The sequence below is a fragment of the Emydura macquarii genome, unplaced genomic scaffold (assembly GCF_026122565.2).
Source record: "Emydura macquarii macquarii isolate MOO-44397 ecotype Brisbane River unplaced genomic scaffold, CSIRO-AGI_Emac_v2 contig_306, whole genome shotgun sequence".
In the NCBI taxonomy this organism is placed as follows: Eukaryota; Metazoa; Chordata; order Testudines; family Chelidae; genus Emydura; species Emydura macquarii.
In genome coordinates this window covers 14,521,298-14,536,187 of record NW_027130443.1, presented here as the reverse complement: position 1 = coordinate 14,536,187, position 14,890 = coordinate 14,521,298, and the positions used below count along the sequence as shown (strand labels likewise).

The 14,890-nt window shown below is 48.9% G+C and overlaps 1 protein-coding gene across 2 annotated transcripts in view; it reads left to right on the top strand.

Moving 5' to 3' along the window:
- The window catches only part of MAST3 (microtubule associated serine/threonine kinase 3), a 68,116-nt gene that overhangs the window by 38,441 nt on the left and 14,785 nt on the right, over window positions 1-14,890 (top strand). For both annotated transcript variants that reach the window (XM_067561008.1, XM_067561017.1), the window contains 13 exons: window positions 1,178-1,335; window positions 3,733-3,808; window positions 5,023-5,232; window positions 5,338-5,439; window positions 6,337-6,469; window positions 8,560-8,627; window positions 9,002-9,087; window positions 9,846-10,054; window positions 11,129-11,267; window positions 11,555-11,687; window positions 11,919-12,084; window positions 13,427-13,528; window positions 14,570-14,692. In XM_067561008.1, the coding sequence (XP_067417109.1) occupies window positions 1,178-1,335; window positions 3,733-3,808; window positions 5,023-5,232; window positions 5,338-5,439; window positions 6,337-6,469; window positions 8,560-8,627; window positions 9,002-9,087; window positions 9,846-10,054; window positions 11,129-11,267; window positions 11,555-11,687; window positions 11,919-12,084; window positions 13,427-13,528; window positions 14,570-14,692 (1,705 nt within the window). The remainder of the gene's footprint in view (window positions 1-1,177; window positions 1,336-3,732; window positions 3,809-5,022; window positions 5,233-5,337; window positions 5,440-6,336; window positions 6,470-8,559; window positions 8,628-9,001; window positions 9,088-9,845; window positions 10,055-11,128; window positions 11,268-11,554; window positions 11,688-11,918; window positions 12,085-13,426; window positions 13,529-14,569; window positions 14,693-14,890) is intronic.

Genomic DNA, 14,890 nt, shown 5'->3' with positions numbered 1-14,890 from the left:
TGCCTCAGTTTCCCTTTCAGTTGTTCCCAGAAATAATCTAAACAGTCCTTGCGTATAAATATAGCCCTTGGAGGGTTAATTGAATACAAATAAAAGCTCTTTGTGCACAAACTGTAACAAAACAGGTCCTCACAGTCCATCAATGAACAACCTCAGTGTCTGTCACACATTCTTCTGTCCAGTGTAGTGCTAGTGTCCCGCACCATGCCTCTTCCCGGGCTTCAGCCCTCTCTGGTCCTCTGGCTTCTGCTCTCCAGCCCAGAAAGCCAGCAGGCATCTCCCTCTGCTGCTCTCGGTCTGCAGCCCTCTCCTGCCTTCTCTGGTAGAGGAGGAAGCTCAGCAGGCTAGCCCCATCTGGTCTCCTAGCCATTCTCACCCTCCCGGCTCTGGCTCTGTGGGGCAAGAAGGTGAGCTGGCTAGCCCCTTCCACTGGCTTCCTGACCATTCCTCCCTCTTTCATGAGCCCTGAGACCTTCCTCAGTCTCCTGGTCCCTAGCAGCTCTCACCTGCTAATCCCGATTCACCCACTCTGTCTCCTCAGGCCCAGGTGCCCTCTTTTAAGCCAGTCGGTGAGTCAGGCTCTGGACTCTGCTCCCTCCGAAGGGGACGGTGCTACTGTGTGAATCTCCCCTGAGCTCTGTAGTCTCCATCCCTCAACATTGCATTCTCGGGGGCTTCTCGGCCACGTCCATCTGTTCAGATGTTATTTTTACAGTGTGTTCTGAGTTAGCAGCAACTCTTTATAGATGGCAGGTTCCTTTTTGTGCAAATTAATACCTGGGGCTGCATGTCAGGACTGGGATGTACTGCAGAGCTATTTGGGGAGCCCAGGCTGTAACAGAAGAGGATGCTACAGACTGGAACAGAGGGGCATCAACAGAGCTGTCTGTAGGGAGCGAGAGTAGCAGAGGGGCTGCAGGTGAGAGTTGTCTGAGGTGGCGTGGACAATGCCTGATCTCATGGTGTTTGAGGTGGCTAGTGCCATCCATTTTTTATGCTTACGCGCAGCAAATTTGGGAAGGTTTGTAAAAAGCAAGTTCCACACGCTGCTCATCAGTATTTCCAGTCTAGTAATGGGTTTTGAGGCAGCTGTTTCTAATGAACACTCTGTTTCCATCCTGCTCCATTGGAGGAATTTAGTTGTCTCCTAACTGCATGCATTTGTTGTTCTATCCAGTCGTCTTCATCCTCTCAGGAGCGTCTGCACCAGTTACCGTATCAGCCCACCGCTGATGAGCTGCATTTCCTCTCTAAGCATTTCCGCAGCACAGAGAGCGTCACGGACGAGGAGGGACGCCGTTCACCCTGCCTGCGGCCACGATCCAGGAGCCTAAGGTATCCAAAGCCTCTGGCTGCTCCTAAACGGTGCTGGGGAAGGAGGCATTTCATTGTTCAAGCCGGGATTGCCAGACTGGATCAGGCCCATCTAGTCCAGTATCCTCTCTCTGACACAGTCTGGCCCCAGCTGCTTCCCAGGAAGGTACAAGAAGCCCCTAGTGGACAGTTATGGCATAACCTGGCCCTAGGGAGGCTGTGCCCATTATGGTGACTGCCCATCTGATTCTCCACCTTCTGTGGGAGTTTGGGGCATGAAACTTGGTACTTTCTGCACTTCATTACATGGCCATTGCTCTACAAAACGCCACTGCTTTCCCTACACAGCCTTCACACATGGAAAATGGTGGGAGTGTGATTCCAAGCCACAGTGCAATCAGTTTCTCCCTGCCTCTCGTGTGACTCTCCCTCTGGACTTGGTTTACAAGTCTGCTAGGATGAGGCTGTTGTTACCAGGAACTGTTTACACCTGAGATACAGGTTCTTGAGGCTGAGGTTACAAAAACTTTGTTTGATGCTCCTTGCTCTGGTGTTTTTGTGTCCCTCAGTTTGGGACTCATCTCTCCACACTGACCCTTGGGTTGGTCATAGCAGATTGAGAGGTGTTTCTCAATTAAAAGACCGGACCTGGAGATCAGATCTGTGCATGCCTGACAGTGTGGCCTTGCAGACCCTATTGCAGGTTGGGCTCAAAGTGAAGAGCCAGAAATTAGTCTTATCATTGAAAGATTAAAAAAAATTGGTTTATGTAAATGGACCTAAAAGCATTACATGTATTCAATAAAAGCTAGGTGCTCTGGGCAATGCCTTTTTTCTTCCCTCCTGCCCTCACCCATGTTCTCCCCAGCCATTGCTTTTTCAGACCCAGAACAGCAAGCAGGTATACAGCATTCTCAGAGGTGTCAGACAAGCAGTATTTTTGTGTGAAGCTGCATCTGTCTGTTCCCGTCTTGTATTTAGGCACATTGCATGAAATTCACAACAAAGGTGGACCATGGGATGGGAGCAGAGAGGTACAAGCAAGAGTGCCTGGCAACTCCTCCTCATCTGCAACGTACATGCAGACCTGCTACGAACTAAATATGCCGACCTCCTGAATTTGCCAGTGCCCCTTCATAGACTTGCTGTGCATTGGAAATGTCTTATCAGTCAAGTGTCCATTCATTGGCTTGTTCTCCAGTTGTCAAGTGCAGCAAGTTTGCATTTCTTACAGGGACTATTTTGGTTAAATACTTTTTCCCATTGTGGGATGGGTTTAGAAGCCTCGTTTGTACCCAGGCGTCTCTGGGCTCTTATTAGGTGAGAGCTCTAATTGGTCCTGGGCTTTATCACCTGAAATTTCATTAAAATTAGATTAATTATCTCAAGGGCTTCACAAGCGGATGAATGTTTTACCAAAGAAATGTAGTTATAAAACTGCTATCACTTGCACATAACAAATAGAAAGAACCCCACACTAAGATACGGTTTACTTCTTAATTACTGGGATTAGAATGGGGGGAGAGTTGAAACTGGTTTTGATCTTGGCATGTGTATACCTTGGTTGCTGGCTGCTCCCTGTAACTGGCTTGTGTAACAGGATTAAGATTCCATTGGTGGCATTGTGGCCAGGGGAGAAAGAAGGGTCAGTTGAGTTCACTGGTGGGCTACAAAGATAAAAATTAATATGAAGATCTGTCTGTGCCCTGCAAAAACCAACAATGAAATCAGGTTTTTGTCTGCCACGAGTGAAAAGGCAACAACGGCAGCAGATTTCAGGGCCCTGATTGTCTGCACATTGCTGGCCTGTCACAGCTGGGTGTGGTCTAGTCATTTCTCCAGTGGCATTAAGGTGGAGACTGGGGCAGAAATAACACCAAGGGAAAGCAAAAGGATGAGCCCTTTCTTTAAAGGAAATTGAAATTGGTCCATTAGTCTCTCAGCTCTGGAGACCTAGATTCAAAACTACCATGGTTTATAAATGCCATGAGTTACTGCAGTTATTCAGATCAGACAGCTATCAGGCAGTTTCTTCTGTCTGCCAGTCTCTCCCCCTGGAGAGATCAGTGGGTAGAATAAGAAGTAGGGGTGCACATTGGGAATGTGGAAGGGCAGGGTTTGGGGAGTGAGGAATGAAGTGCATTCCAATAGACAGCATTGATTTGTGCTGCTTTTGGTGGCAGGGTACAGGGGTCTCTGGACTGGAGCAGCAGGGAGCCATTGGCGGGTGGAGGAGCACTGGAGAAGTCACTAACATTGCTGAGTGCTTGGTGTGAATGTGCTTTAATGACTTGTGAAACATGGAAGTTGGATGTCATGAATAGCAAACCAACTATGATGAGTCTCCAGAGGCATTTAAGACTGCACAAACGCTTAATTACTCGGCTTTCTGAAGATAAACTGGTTCTTTCTCCCCAGCCCTGGACGAACAAGCGGCGCTTTTGATAATGAGATTGTTATGATGAATCACGTCTACAAGGAACGGTTCCCGAAGGTAACTGCCTGGAGCTCAGAAAGATGATTTGGCCATAGTGTATCTTCAGCTTTTCAGCAAGTCAGTCTCCAGCAAAATAATTTCTGTTCTTTGTCCTGGGAGATAGTATATGTTACGGGAGGTGGTGTGTGAGGGTGCTGGAAACCTAGTAAATTCCTTGGGGGGGAGCTCTCTTAGTTAGTGAGGAGCACATCTTACCGCAGTAACATGAAACTATCAGTAACAGTCGCTGGAGACCACTTCTTAGTTAAAACAATGTCAGTGTTTTATGTCATGAAGATCATGTTGTGATTTCCAAATGAAACAATATCAGTGCAGTTACAGCACAGGCTCAAATAGTGAGACATCATATCACAAAAGTCTGGAAATTCTTGTTCCAGATGTTTGCTCAGCTTCATTGGTGCCATGACACCGCCCCATCACATGCCGTCAAGGGAACACTTTTTCCAGCACATCCCCAATGTGAGGCTCAGAACAGTTACTTTGTACGCAGCTGGCACACTGCAGTCACAAAGGGCAGCCCAGTGCGTGCCAGCCTCCTGTTCTGTGCTAGCTGGGATTCGGGCTCCCATGTTGCGTTGCCTGGGCACAACAGCTCAGAGTTAATGTAGCTTTGAGCAGCAGACTTTTCCATTTTGTCAGCTGGCAATTTCCTGGCTGCGGGCCTGCCTGGGGAGATAATAAACGACGCAAAAAGCTCCTTTGTTTTCATCCATCCTGTCGTTTCACATGTTTCTACTTAAAGGTTTATTGGGGAAAGAGCTGGTACCTGCTGAGTTTCAGATCACTTGGAAATTACCCATCTCCGATGCACTATCAGACTGAGAGGCCTGTCCTGTGGTTAGGATTGTTTGGACCACATGGGTCTGCCCAGGAATCTTCTCAGAAGGATGTTCAGTGATCACACTCTTCATATATAAAACAGTGAACCCAGGCCTGTGTCTGCACTGGGGCTTTTGGTAAATGGGGCAGCTGCACCAGTGCAAGCCCCAGGGCCAGAGTCTAGGCTTGTGTAAATTGCCACAGTTCCATTGACCTCAGTGAAGCCATGCCAGTTCGCTCCAGCTGAGGAGCTGGTCCCGTGTAAATGTGCTATACTTGTGCAGTCCTGGCTTGCCCCAGGCGGTGCACTTGCAAGAGTATGCCGATGGCTAACACCCGAATACAGGATCAGGGTCTGTCCCACTGTCGTCATCTCCTGCTCTGCCCTGCAGGCCACAGCACAGATGGAGGAGCGCCTGCAGGAGACCATCACCAGCTTCTCTCCGAGCAGTACGCTGCCCCTTGCTGATGGAGTGCTGGGGTTCATACACCATCAGATCATTGAGCTGGCCCGAGACTGCCTGGCCAAGTCCCAAGGAGCTCTCATCACTTCACACTACTTCATGGAGCTGCAGGAGAAACTGGAGAAAATGCTTCATGATGTGAGCGTTTAGGTGTTCTCACAATCGCCTCTTCACTACAACCCTGGCCCCCCACTGACACTGGCTGTTTGGTGACCTCCTGGGCATTTGTCTCTTCTTCTGCAGGCCCAGGAGCGTTCAGAGAGCGAGGAAGTGAGGTTCATTGACCAGCTGGTTAGGAAGCTGCTGATAATAATATCCCGCCCTGCCCGCCTTCTGGAGTGCTTGGTAAGGAGGAATGTGTGGCCTGCCATGCTCTGTCATGTGTACGCCTCATTTGGAAAGGGAAGTGCTTGTTGTTAAAGGAGTAAATTAGAAAGAATCACTTCCAGCAGAACAGCTTGATCCATATTCATGCACCAACCAGCTGAACAGAACTGCAGCTCCTCTGTCCATCCCCAGTAACAGTGTAACCCTAATGGAAGGGTTAACTGTACTCACTAACCTGGTCACTGGGCTTCAAACTCACCGCTAGAGAACTCAGTTGAACCAGAGAGATAAGATGAAGACATTCAGATCTTTAGATCCATGGGTTAAAGAATATTACAGTACAGGATGGTGCTGGGTTTCCTTCTGAGGTGGGAATGTCTAATCTGCTTGCTTTCTTTTCCTGTCCATCTCTAGTTTTTATCTATTATACTTGACCTCCAAAACATATTCTCCTCTGGTTATTGATCCACCTTGAAAACCTAAAGTTATCTTTGTTACATTTCCAAATCTCTCTCAGTAGGGTTAGCCAGAGAATCACGTTAGCACATTTGACAGCCGGAAGGAATAGTCTGGTGTGCTGGCTCAGGCACACAGCCAGCTTGCCCCTGAATTCTGGGATATGGGCACATGGCTGGATTTTTCAGCCGGGAGGGATTATACTGGAAACACAGACACAAACCCAAGGTCAGGAGAGCTACAGTTCTCCTGCAGAGTTCTGATGCCCAGCAGCATCCTGTAACTCCAGAGCTGAAGGGAATCCTATCATTGTAATTAATGATAATTACTGATTCTTTTTAAGAATATTTACATGCACGCGCACTGTGAGGCCTGTGAGATGTGATGGGGGAGGTGGTTTTATGTAGGGACACAAAGGCAGAATTTGTTTCCTGACAGCACTTATTCTCCTTTGGCTAGGAGTTTGATCCTGAGGAATTCTATCATCTTCTGGAAGCTGCAGAAGGACATGCTAAAGTAGGCCAAGGAATAAAGAGTGATATCCCACGGTACATCGTCAGTCAGCTGGGGCTTGCCAAGGACCCTCTGGAGGGTAGGGAGGTTTTACAGCTCTTGGATTTTGTGTCTGGCTGAATGATTAGGCAGGGGGTCAAGAACAGAAGAGGGAGCCTCTCGCATATGGCTGCTGATAGTCAAAGTTAGCATGTGTTGGAAGTCTTTGCTTCTCTCAGACAAAGAGCTGCCCACAGCCCAAAAGCCACCACTGCAGCTAACGCTAATGGCAGCTTTGCTAATATTTGCAGCCAAGGGAGAAGGACTGAATTGGCTTTTCTTCTAAGGGTGGGGCCACCAGGGCAAAGCCGGGGGTGGTGTGGCAAAGCCTGGGCTGCCATTGCCTGTATTGAAAGTGCTCCACGGACAGCCCGAGAGTTTGTCGATCCAGTGCACCTCACTGCTGGATACAATGACAAAGATGGACATGCACTATGAAACTAAAGCAAAGCAGACACTCCAGGACTGTCGGCAGTCACGCCATAGCCAGCAGGTAGGGCCTAGGAAACTGTCAGTGGTGTATCCTCTTGGCTATCCTTGCCCCTCAACTCTGGTAAAGTCAGAGGGCAGATGTTTCCTAAAATGTGCATAAAGCATTTAACTCCCTCCAAGTCCCCCAATGCAGGTGACTGTGCGGCAGGATGGTATTTGTGCTTTCTTCCCACTTGGATCTTGTTTTTTGGTAAATGTATAAGCATTACATCCAAAAATCTGTGTTAACACAGAGTTCAGGCTGTCTCATGAATTGCCCAAGTGTTAAGGTTCCTGTAGCATCATTAGCTCTGCCTCCTATTCCTTACACATTGCATTGGAATAGATGCTTATGATACCAAACAGTAGAGCTCTCCGACCAACAGGTCGCTGTTTCTTAGAAAGTTGTGGCTGATAATGATTGGAATTAGCCTGCAAGTTGTTGTTGTTTGAAATGTACCTATCATGATGTTGTGGTAGCAAAGGTTCAGATGGCTTGATTACCTGCCAAAGGATTAGCATGTAGTGCTGAAGCAACCTGTGCAGGGATAAACCCAACAATGCTTGGAGTGAGGCAGTGGAGTGAGATGTGTATTCCAGGACTGTATCCAAGACTCTCCATGCCAGAACCAAATTCTCTTTCCTTATTGCTTGCTACGTATTAAATACAGTAGATTATTTTCAAGAACACTTAATCCATGGGAAGCCAAGGCCTGTGGGGGAATCTTAATCCTTGAGGAACACAGAAAGGACTGTGCAGAGTAGATAGAATTATATAAATGTTTAACCCCTTGATGTCAGGACCCTGAATTTCCCAGCATGAATGGCCAAAACAAAAGCAGTTGTTTGGGCTCCAGGCAGGCCGATGTCAAAGGGGTTGCAGAGTAACAACTACAGAGTTGTTAGTGGCTGTTTGCGGAAACATCTGAGGACAGAGTGGGATATGGATGGTGACTCTTTCTACTCCCAGCATTAGTTTTTGTTAGTGACAGAGGCCTCAAAGAGCCTGAAAATTCTCTTCTGACAGGTATCTGTGAGCCAGGCTGTAAACTGCCCCCACAACAGGCTTCCTTGCGGTGTTTGGGTACTCCCAGCCCGGGGATGAACTGAGCCTGTACTTGTAGAGACCTGGGTGAGAAGACCAGAAGTTAGTCAAGGACTTGAGGGTGGCTGTGGCTTGATGAGGGCAAAGTTTTGTATCTGTTCTACTTTATCCAGACCAGTTTGCCAATCCCACACACACAGCAGCCTGTCACATCCCACTGAGCAGTCAGAATATTGGCCACAGAGCGAGTGTGTCTGCAGCAAACCCAGACACTGCAGTAGGAATAGGCCAGGTTTCTACAAAAGCATCTCTGCAGCTTGTGGTGAAGTTGGCATCCCGTGCTGGTTGCTCAGTGCACTTGAGGCATCTCATGTGTGGACGGTACCGTCTGGTAGCCCGATACTAGCTGCAGTGGCAGGGTCAAGCCTGTGTCTGGAACAGCTGGTCAGTTTTCTAACAAAAAACCCTCCTGAATGGTACAGTATGCAAATCTCGGTTGAGTTCCTTTAATCCAGGACAGATGGGTTTCAGTTTCTCCACCGTATGAAACAGCAGCAGCGTGTCTGCGTTGTCTGTGAAATCCCTGACGGCTAGCTCTGTCTGTTTTTCTGCAGAAATGGTTCAGCTGGATCATTTTGATAGCGGGAACACCATGACTCCAGAGAATGACGACTCCCACGAAGTAAGGCTATCCAGCTTGAGTTAGCATTCGCATTTCCCAACCAGCCCCTCTGCGACACTTAGTAAATTAACTCTTGGCACCCTGCATGCCAACAGCCTCCTGGTCTGGCCTTATTCCCAGGAAGTTTGGAGTTTGACTTGTCCCATCCATAGAGGGTTGCTGAAGCTGTGTGAATTTTCAGGCATTTTTAAAGGTCCATATCTCATGGACACCCCTATTCCTGGACTTGGACCCTCAGATTGGCACATGGATACGTAGGATGGGCACATGCTTGAGGCAGTTTTGACTTGACAGTTCACAGTTTGCAAAGAGTTGTTGATTCTGGTGTGGTGTGCAGACAAGTCAAAACACCCATTTGTGTGTGTCTTACTCAGAGCCGGGCCTCAGCTGCCACTACTCGGAGGAAACCCTGTGAGAGTGACTTTGAGACCATCAAGTTGATCAGCAATGGGGCCTATGGGTAAGTTGGAGAGAAGCCCTTTGCTTCACTGCAGGGTGCTCAGGAGCTCACAGGCTTGGGGCTGCACTGAGCGATCCACCCATGCCAGCAAATGCTGGCTTTTTGCCAATGATCTAAGTGTGAACTAATCACCTTAGCCATGGGCCTGGACTGAGCAATCGCAGCTCTCTGGAAAGAAAGCACGGTGCTGGTGAGTGCAGAGAGGAACAGAGCAGGCCTGGTATCTTGTGCCAGGCTTAGCAGATTGAGTGGAGAACTTTAACTAGAATCTATTATCGAGAAGCCTTTGCCATTGAGTGTGTCGTTACAGCTACTGCACATAAATTCTTCTGGCGAAGAGCCACTTGCCGCCTCTGACAATGGCTCCTGCCTCGCTGCTGGGGTTGTAAATAAGGCCAGTGTTCAGTAAGATGGATGCGGCTGGCAGCCTGCTTGGAAATGCCCCTTTTAATTGACCTACTTGTCAGATATCACTGTGTGCACATGGGGAGCACGGCCCTTGGAAGGTTAATGGCAAACCTCCAGAAACCCCATGGCAGAGTGTCCTCAGCGCCTGCTCTCACTGGTAACTGCTCTGGGTTGTGGGAGATGCAGGTTTTTGTATGCTTTAAAAGTGTTTTGAAGCAGCAAGTCCTGCTGTTCTGGTTGATGATACACTTGCCAGTAGCTGCATGAGCCCTGCAGCCCCATGCAATCAGGAACAAACGCTGCAGTGCCTGCAGCTTGCAAGGCGCTGTCATCTCTTTCTCCCCTCCTAGTGCGGTGTACCTGGTGAGGCATAGGGAGACCAGGCAGCGCTTTGCTATTAAGAAAATTAACAAGCAAAACCTCATTCTGCGGAACCAGATCCAGCAGGTGTTTGTGGAGAGGGACATCCTCACCTTTGCCGAGAACCCCTTCGTGGTCAGCATGTTTTGCTCTTTTGAAACCAGAAGGCACCTGTGCATGGTGATGGAGTACGTGGAAGGTGAGAACCAAGCTGTTCACCCCAGGGCTGACTGGTGGCTTAGGCTGTAGTTGTTAGAGCAGGTTTCTTTAAAAAAAAAAAAAAAAAACAACCTGCCCGTCCCGGAGTAGAAAAACAAAGATCCCCAAAGTGAAGGCTGCAGCCTGAGAATCCCAACAGCTCTCATGGCCACCAAGCCCCTCGGTGCTGAATGTCTGTGTGATGTCCTGTGCGAGCACATGTCACGCTGCCCTCTGCTCCCCATGCCTGTCCTGTTCCTGCAGATATAGAGGAATCCTCCTTCCTTCACAGAACGGAGACTTGAAAACCATCCGCTGCCCGTTCAGAGGAGCTTGTCTGTGCACACGAGTTGGTGTGCTGCCTCTCTCTGCCTCCGTTTCCCTCTCTGTGAAATGAGGTGGTTAATACCCCTCCCAAGGGTGTTGCAGGGATTGTGTGTGTGCAGGGCAAAGTGGTGTTAGCCACTGGCATTGTTTTAGAATATGGTAAATTAAAAATACCCCTCCCTGCTTTAAGCTAGTCTGCTTTCTGAAGCTGTTCTGTGAATGATGATTTAATCTGTTCCCTCTGACAGCCTCTCCTGTCCAGCTGCATTCAAACAGGTAACGAACATGCATTCACCAGATAACCAATGCCTTTGAGCTGCAACAGACCTTCCTTGCTGGTGGGGCCTCTGATATTTCTCAGTCTTAGGCCTGCTGGCCAAAGAGTTTATGCAGACAGTTGTTCTCAGCTTGTACCAATGTAGGATCCCAAAAATTGGAGACCTGAGTGCTGCCTGAAGCCGAGCAGCAGGGGCTGGCAGATGGGTGCTTGGTGGCTATGCAGGTTCAGGAAGGAAAGCTTTTCTGCCATATGCAATTGGCGGGTATACTTTTTCCTCTTTACAGCAGCGGGTTGCAGACACTCTGAGGCAGTATCCAGGACTTGACAGCTCAGGGGTCTGATGTGGTGTAGGGAGTCCTACATTCCTGTTAAGAAATGGTTGCTTGAAATACTGCAGGATGCCCTCAGCCCAGTCCCATGTGCTGCACAGTTGCCTGTGGATCATGGAGAGTTTGTATGTTTCTGTAGGTGGGGATTGTGCAACGTTATTGAAGAACATGGGTCCTCTGCCAGTCGACATGGCCCGAATGTACTTTGCGGAGACTGTTCTAGCTCTGGAATATCTTCACAACTACGGGATTGTGCACAGGGACCTCAAGCCTGACAAGTAAGGCCAGGAGGGGGGGCTCCGGGTGGTAGGAGCATGGGCAAGAGGCTGTTAGAGTCTAAAACAGGGAAAGGAGAGGAGTTTCCTTTGTGTCTCCTTTCCCTCTAGGGAGAGATGGGAGCTGCTTCTGGCTGAGTGATCCCAAGTCAAAACCGTGGCATGAGCAGAAAGCAGCCAGCCTTTTCAGTGTAATTCTCGGCGCGCTGCCCTGCTTCTGCCTTCTTTCTTTGTACTGGGCTCTGCTGAGGAGTGAGCCAATAAGATTACACATACACCTTCTCTTGCAGTTTGTTAATCACTTCGATGGGCCACATCAAGCTTACGGACTTTGGCCTGTCAAAGATTGGGCTGATGAACATGACCACGAACTTGTATGAAGGGCACATTGAGAAGGACACTCGGGAGTTCATGGACAAGCAGGTATGGCCAGGATCTTGGGAGACCCAGATCCCACGTTCTAGTGGGAGGAGCCATTGGTTCAAACCATCTGTCTTGGTCGCTGGGGGAGGGTGGGAATGCTGTGGCGTTTGCCACACAGGGTTAATCCGTATCTCCCCATCTCAGGGAGCCAGCATAGTTCTGGGCATGCTGCAGCAGTCCCTGGGTTACTAGAGGAGAGTTCCAGTGTTACCAACATCTTCTTGAATGCAGGTGTGTGGCACTCCCGAATACATTGCGCCAGAGGTGATCTTAATACAAGGCTACGGGAAGCCTGTCGACTGGTGGGCCATGGGCATCATCCTGTACGAGTTCCTCGTGGGCTGCGTCCCTTTCTTCGGAGACACCCCCGAAGAACTCTTTGGGCAGGTGATCAGCGGTAGGTCTCCAGCAATGGTGAATATCTTGAGTCCATGCTCTCATTTTCATTCCAGAGGGACCTTCTGGGTTTGATTGTTCCTAGCTCTTCTCTTTTTTTTTTTTTTTTTTGGATTAGATCAGCACTAGGTGAGAAGCATTTGGTTTTCAGGTTAGTGCTCCCTAGCCACTGGGTCTCCTATCTGTGAAGCAGGCAGGCTCTGCTTCCCAGGCTGCGTTACGCCCCAGAGCACAGCTCATCTGTGTATTAATGATGAGCTTTTGCCCTTCTGTAGCCTCTTCCATCCAAGGTCCTTGAAGAGCTTTACAAATGTTTACCAATTAACGTTTGGCTGCAGGGCTTTGTAGCCTTCTCTCATGACTTTGACTGGGCGTTGGCACAACCCTGGCTTTGCGGCAAGTTAAACATGTGCAGCTGGGTGGGAGGTGGCAGGCGCTGGGCCAGTCGTTTCGTCTTTTGAATTGATTCAGTGGCCCCAAAGAGGCTGGGAATCCACTAAATTAACAGACTCCTTTTTACTCCTGCCTTCTTTCGACTCCAGGCAAGGAGGAAGGACAATGTATTCCCTACACAGGACAGTATGAAACAAAAAGCCGTTTAGGAAGCTGGCTGAGGAGAATGCACAGCTTAATCGTGACCTGCTCTAGAATGCTGTTCCTTAGCATGGTGTGCTCTCGAATGAGTGTTCTTGTAGTGTAGATGGACCATATCTGATTGGGTTTGCTCCTCCTTCCCAGGCTTCTCTTTTGTTTGCTGCTGAATTTTTCTTTTAAAGATAACTCTTCTTATTAGGTTATTGGGCAACACCCCCACTGTATGATGAGTGAGTCAGGGAGTTAGCATTGTCGTAGCTTTAAAGTCATTGAGTGCGGACATTGGAGTCTTAGCTTTCCCAGAGTTAGGTGACTAACACAAGCTTTTTAGTCACTCTGGCATTATTCGTGTGCAAAAATAACTTCCCTAGCAGAGGTACTTTGTCTTAAGGCCCCAAGTCATAATGACTGTCCTTCAATTCATTCCTAACTGTGACCCAAGTGAGATGCCTTTTGCAGCCATGAGGGCAGGAGGCTTGATTGCCAGAGGTGCGCATGGGAAAATCAAGCCGTGAACCTACGATTTCTTGCCCCGTCCTACTCCCAGCCAGTCTTGGGGTGCCTGTCACAGGGAGCCTCAGTCCACTGGCCATGGGGGGTCCTGGCTGGCCCAGGAGCTGGTACAGGTCACCTGTGGAATGGTCAGCTACAAGTCTCCAGTTCCTTTCTACCTTGGCTGTTCTGATGCAAACAGCCTTTTGCTCTCAAGGGAGGGAGTCACCTCATGATGACTTTCCATTTTGTTTCAGATGAAATTATGTGGCCTGAAGGTGATGAAGCTCTTCCCGCGGACTCTCAGGATTTGATCACAAGATTGCTGAGGCATTGCCCACTGGAACGGTTAGGCACTGGTAAGCACGTACTGGGTCTAACGGTGTACCTTGCTTTACAGCTTACACTCCACAGGCAGCACAGGACATGGTCACCTATGAGGTGGCGGGAGTGGCTCCTGGCTGATCAGCATTTGTCTGTTTGATTGATGTCCGTCTTGCCTTTGAGATGGCTTCCTTAAGCAATTAGAAGTATCCCCAGGAGCTCATTAGTGTCTGGCTCATGGGCTTTGCTCTCTCATGTGGTACTGCACATCTCAACCTTGAGCATAACTTTTCCACAAGCCGAATTCTGCTGTTGGGGTAGAAACGTTCCCCTCTGCTCCAGATATCCGCTTCCCTGGAGAATCGGAAATGCATGGGGGCACCCTATGTGTATGGGTACTTGATGCTTCTTATGCCCCATGGCTGCCTGCAGTTGGAAACATTTTGCTCCTGGCTCCCGCACATGTTGAAATGTTAGTGTCTGTCCTGATGAGTCCTGCTTCTCTTTCTGGTTCCCACCTAGCTTTTCACTTGCCTTTCATGTCATCTTCACCTTCCTGCATTTGCTGGCTTGGCACTGTGGATGTATACAGCCTCTGTGGGTGTATACAGCCCAGGCACAGCTACAGCTCAGTGCCACTGCATTTTCTGGCCTTAGGGTCCGCTGTCTCTGCCTGCTCTAACCACTGCTCATTGTTCTCTGCCTTGCTAATGAGACAGCTCCAACAATAATATTGATAGCAGGCTAGATTCTATCTCTGTTCCAGCCACGTAACTCCGTAAATTCAAGGAATTACTTTGGATTTCTCTTTGTTGGTGTAACCGAGAGCAGAATCTGTCCCGTTGTTGGAGATGTGTTGGGGAGGCCAAGGACAGGATTAGGTCTTGTGAAACCTTGTTGGTTGGGATTAACAATGGGAGTCTAAAACTAGGCTGGTTCCATTCTATCCATGCCATCCGGATTGAGGGTCACATAAAAATAAAGTTGTTTCCAAAGTGGGAGTATTGCTGGGCTGTGGGGCCAGCTCTGGGACCCGTCCTGCCTGCTCTAACCTGTGTTTCTGTGCTGGACACCAGGTGGCGCCCATGAGGTGAAACAGCATTCCTTCTTCCACAACCTGGACTGGAATGGGCTGCTGCGGCAGAAGGCCGAGTTCATTCCCCAGCTGGAAGCTGAGGACGATACCAGTTACTTTGACAGTAAGGCCAGTTCTTGCTCACTTCTCTTGTTTGACTCCACTGTCCCAGCAGTGAGTCTGGACAAGATTGTCCAGAACAGACAAACCCTCTCCAGGAAGCTATGGGCAAATCTCTGACAGTGCCTTTGCTGTAGAAATGGATGATTCAGAGCAGGATAAAGTTACTGCTGCACAGAGTGAAATTCTCCTGGGCATTCCT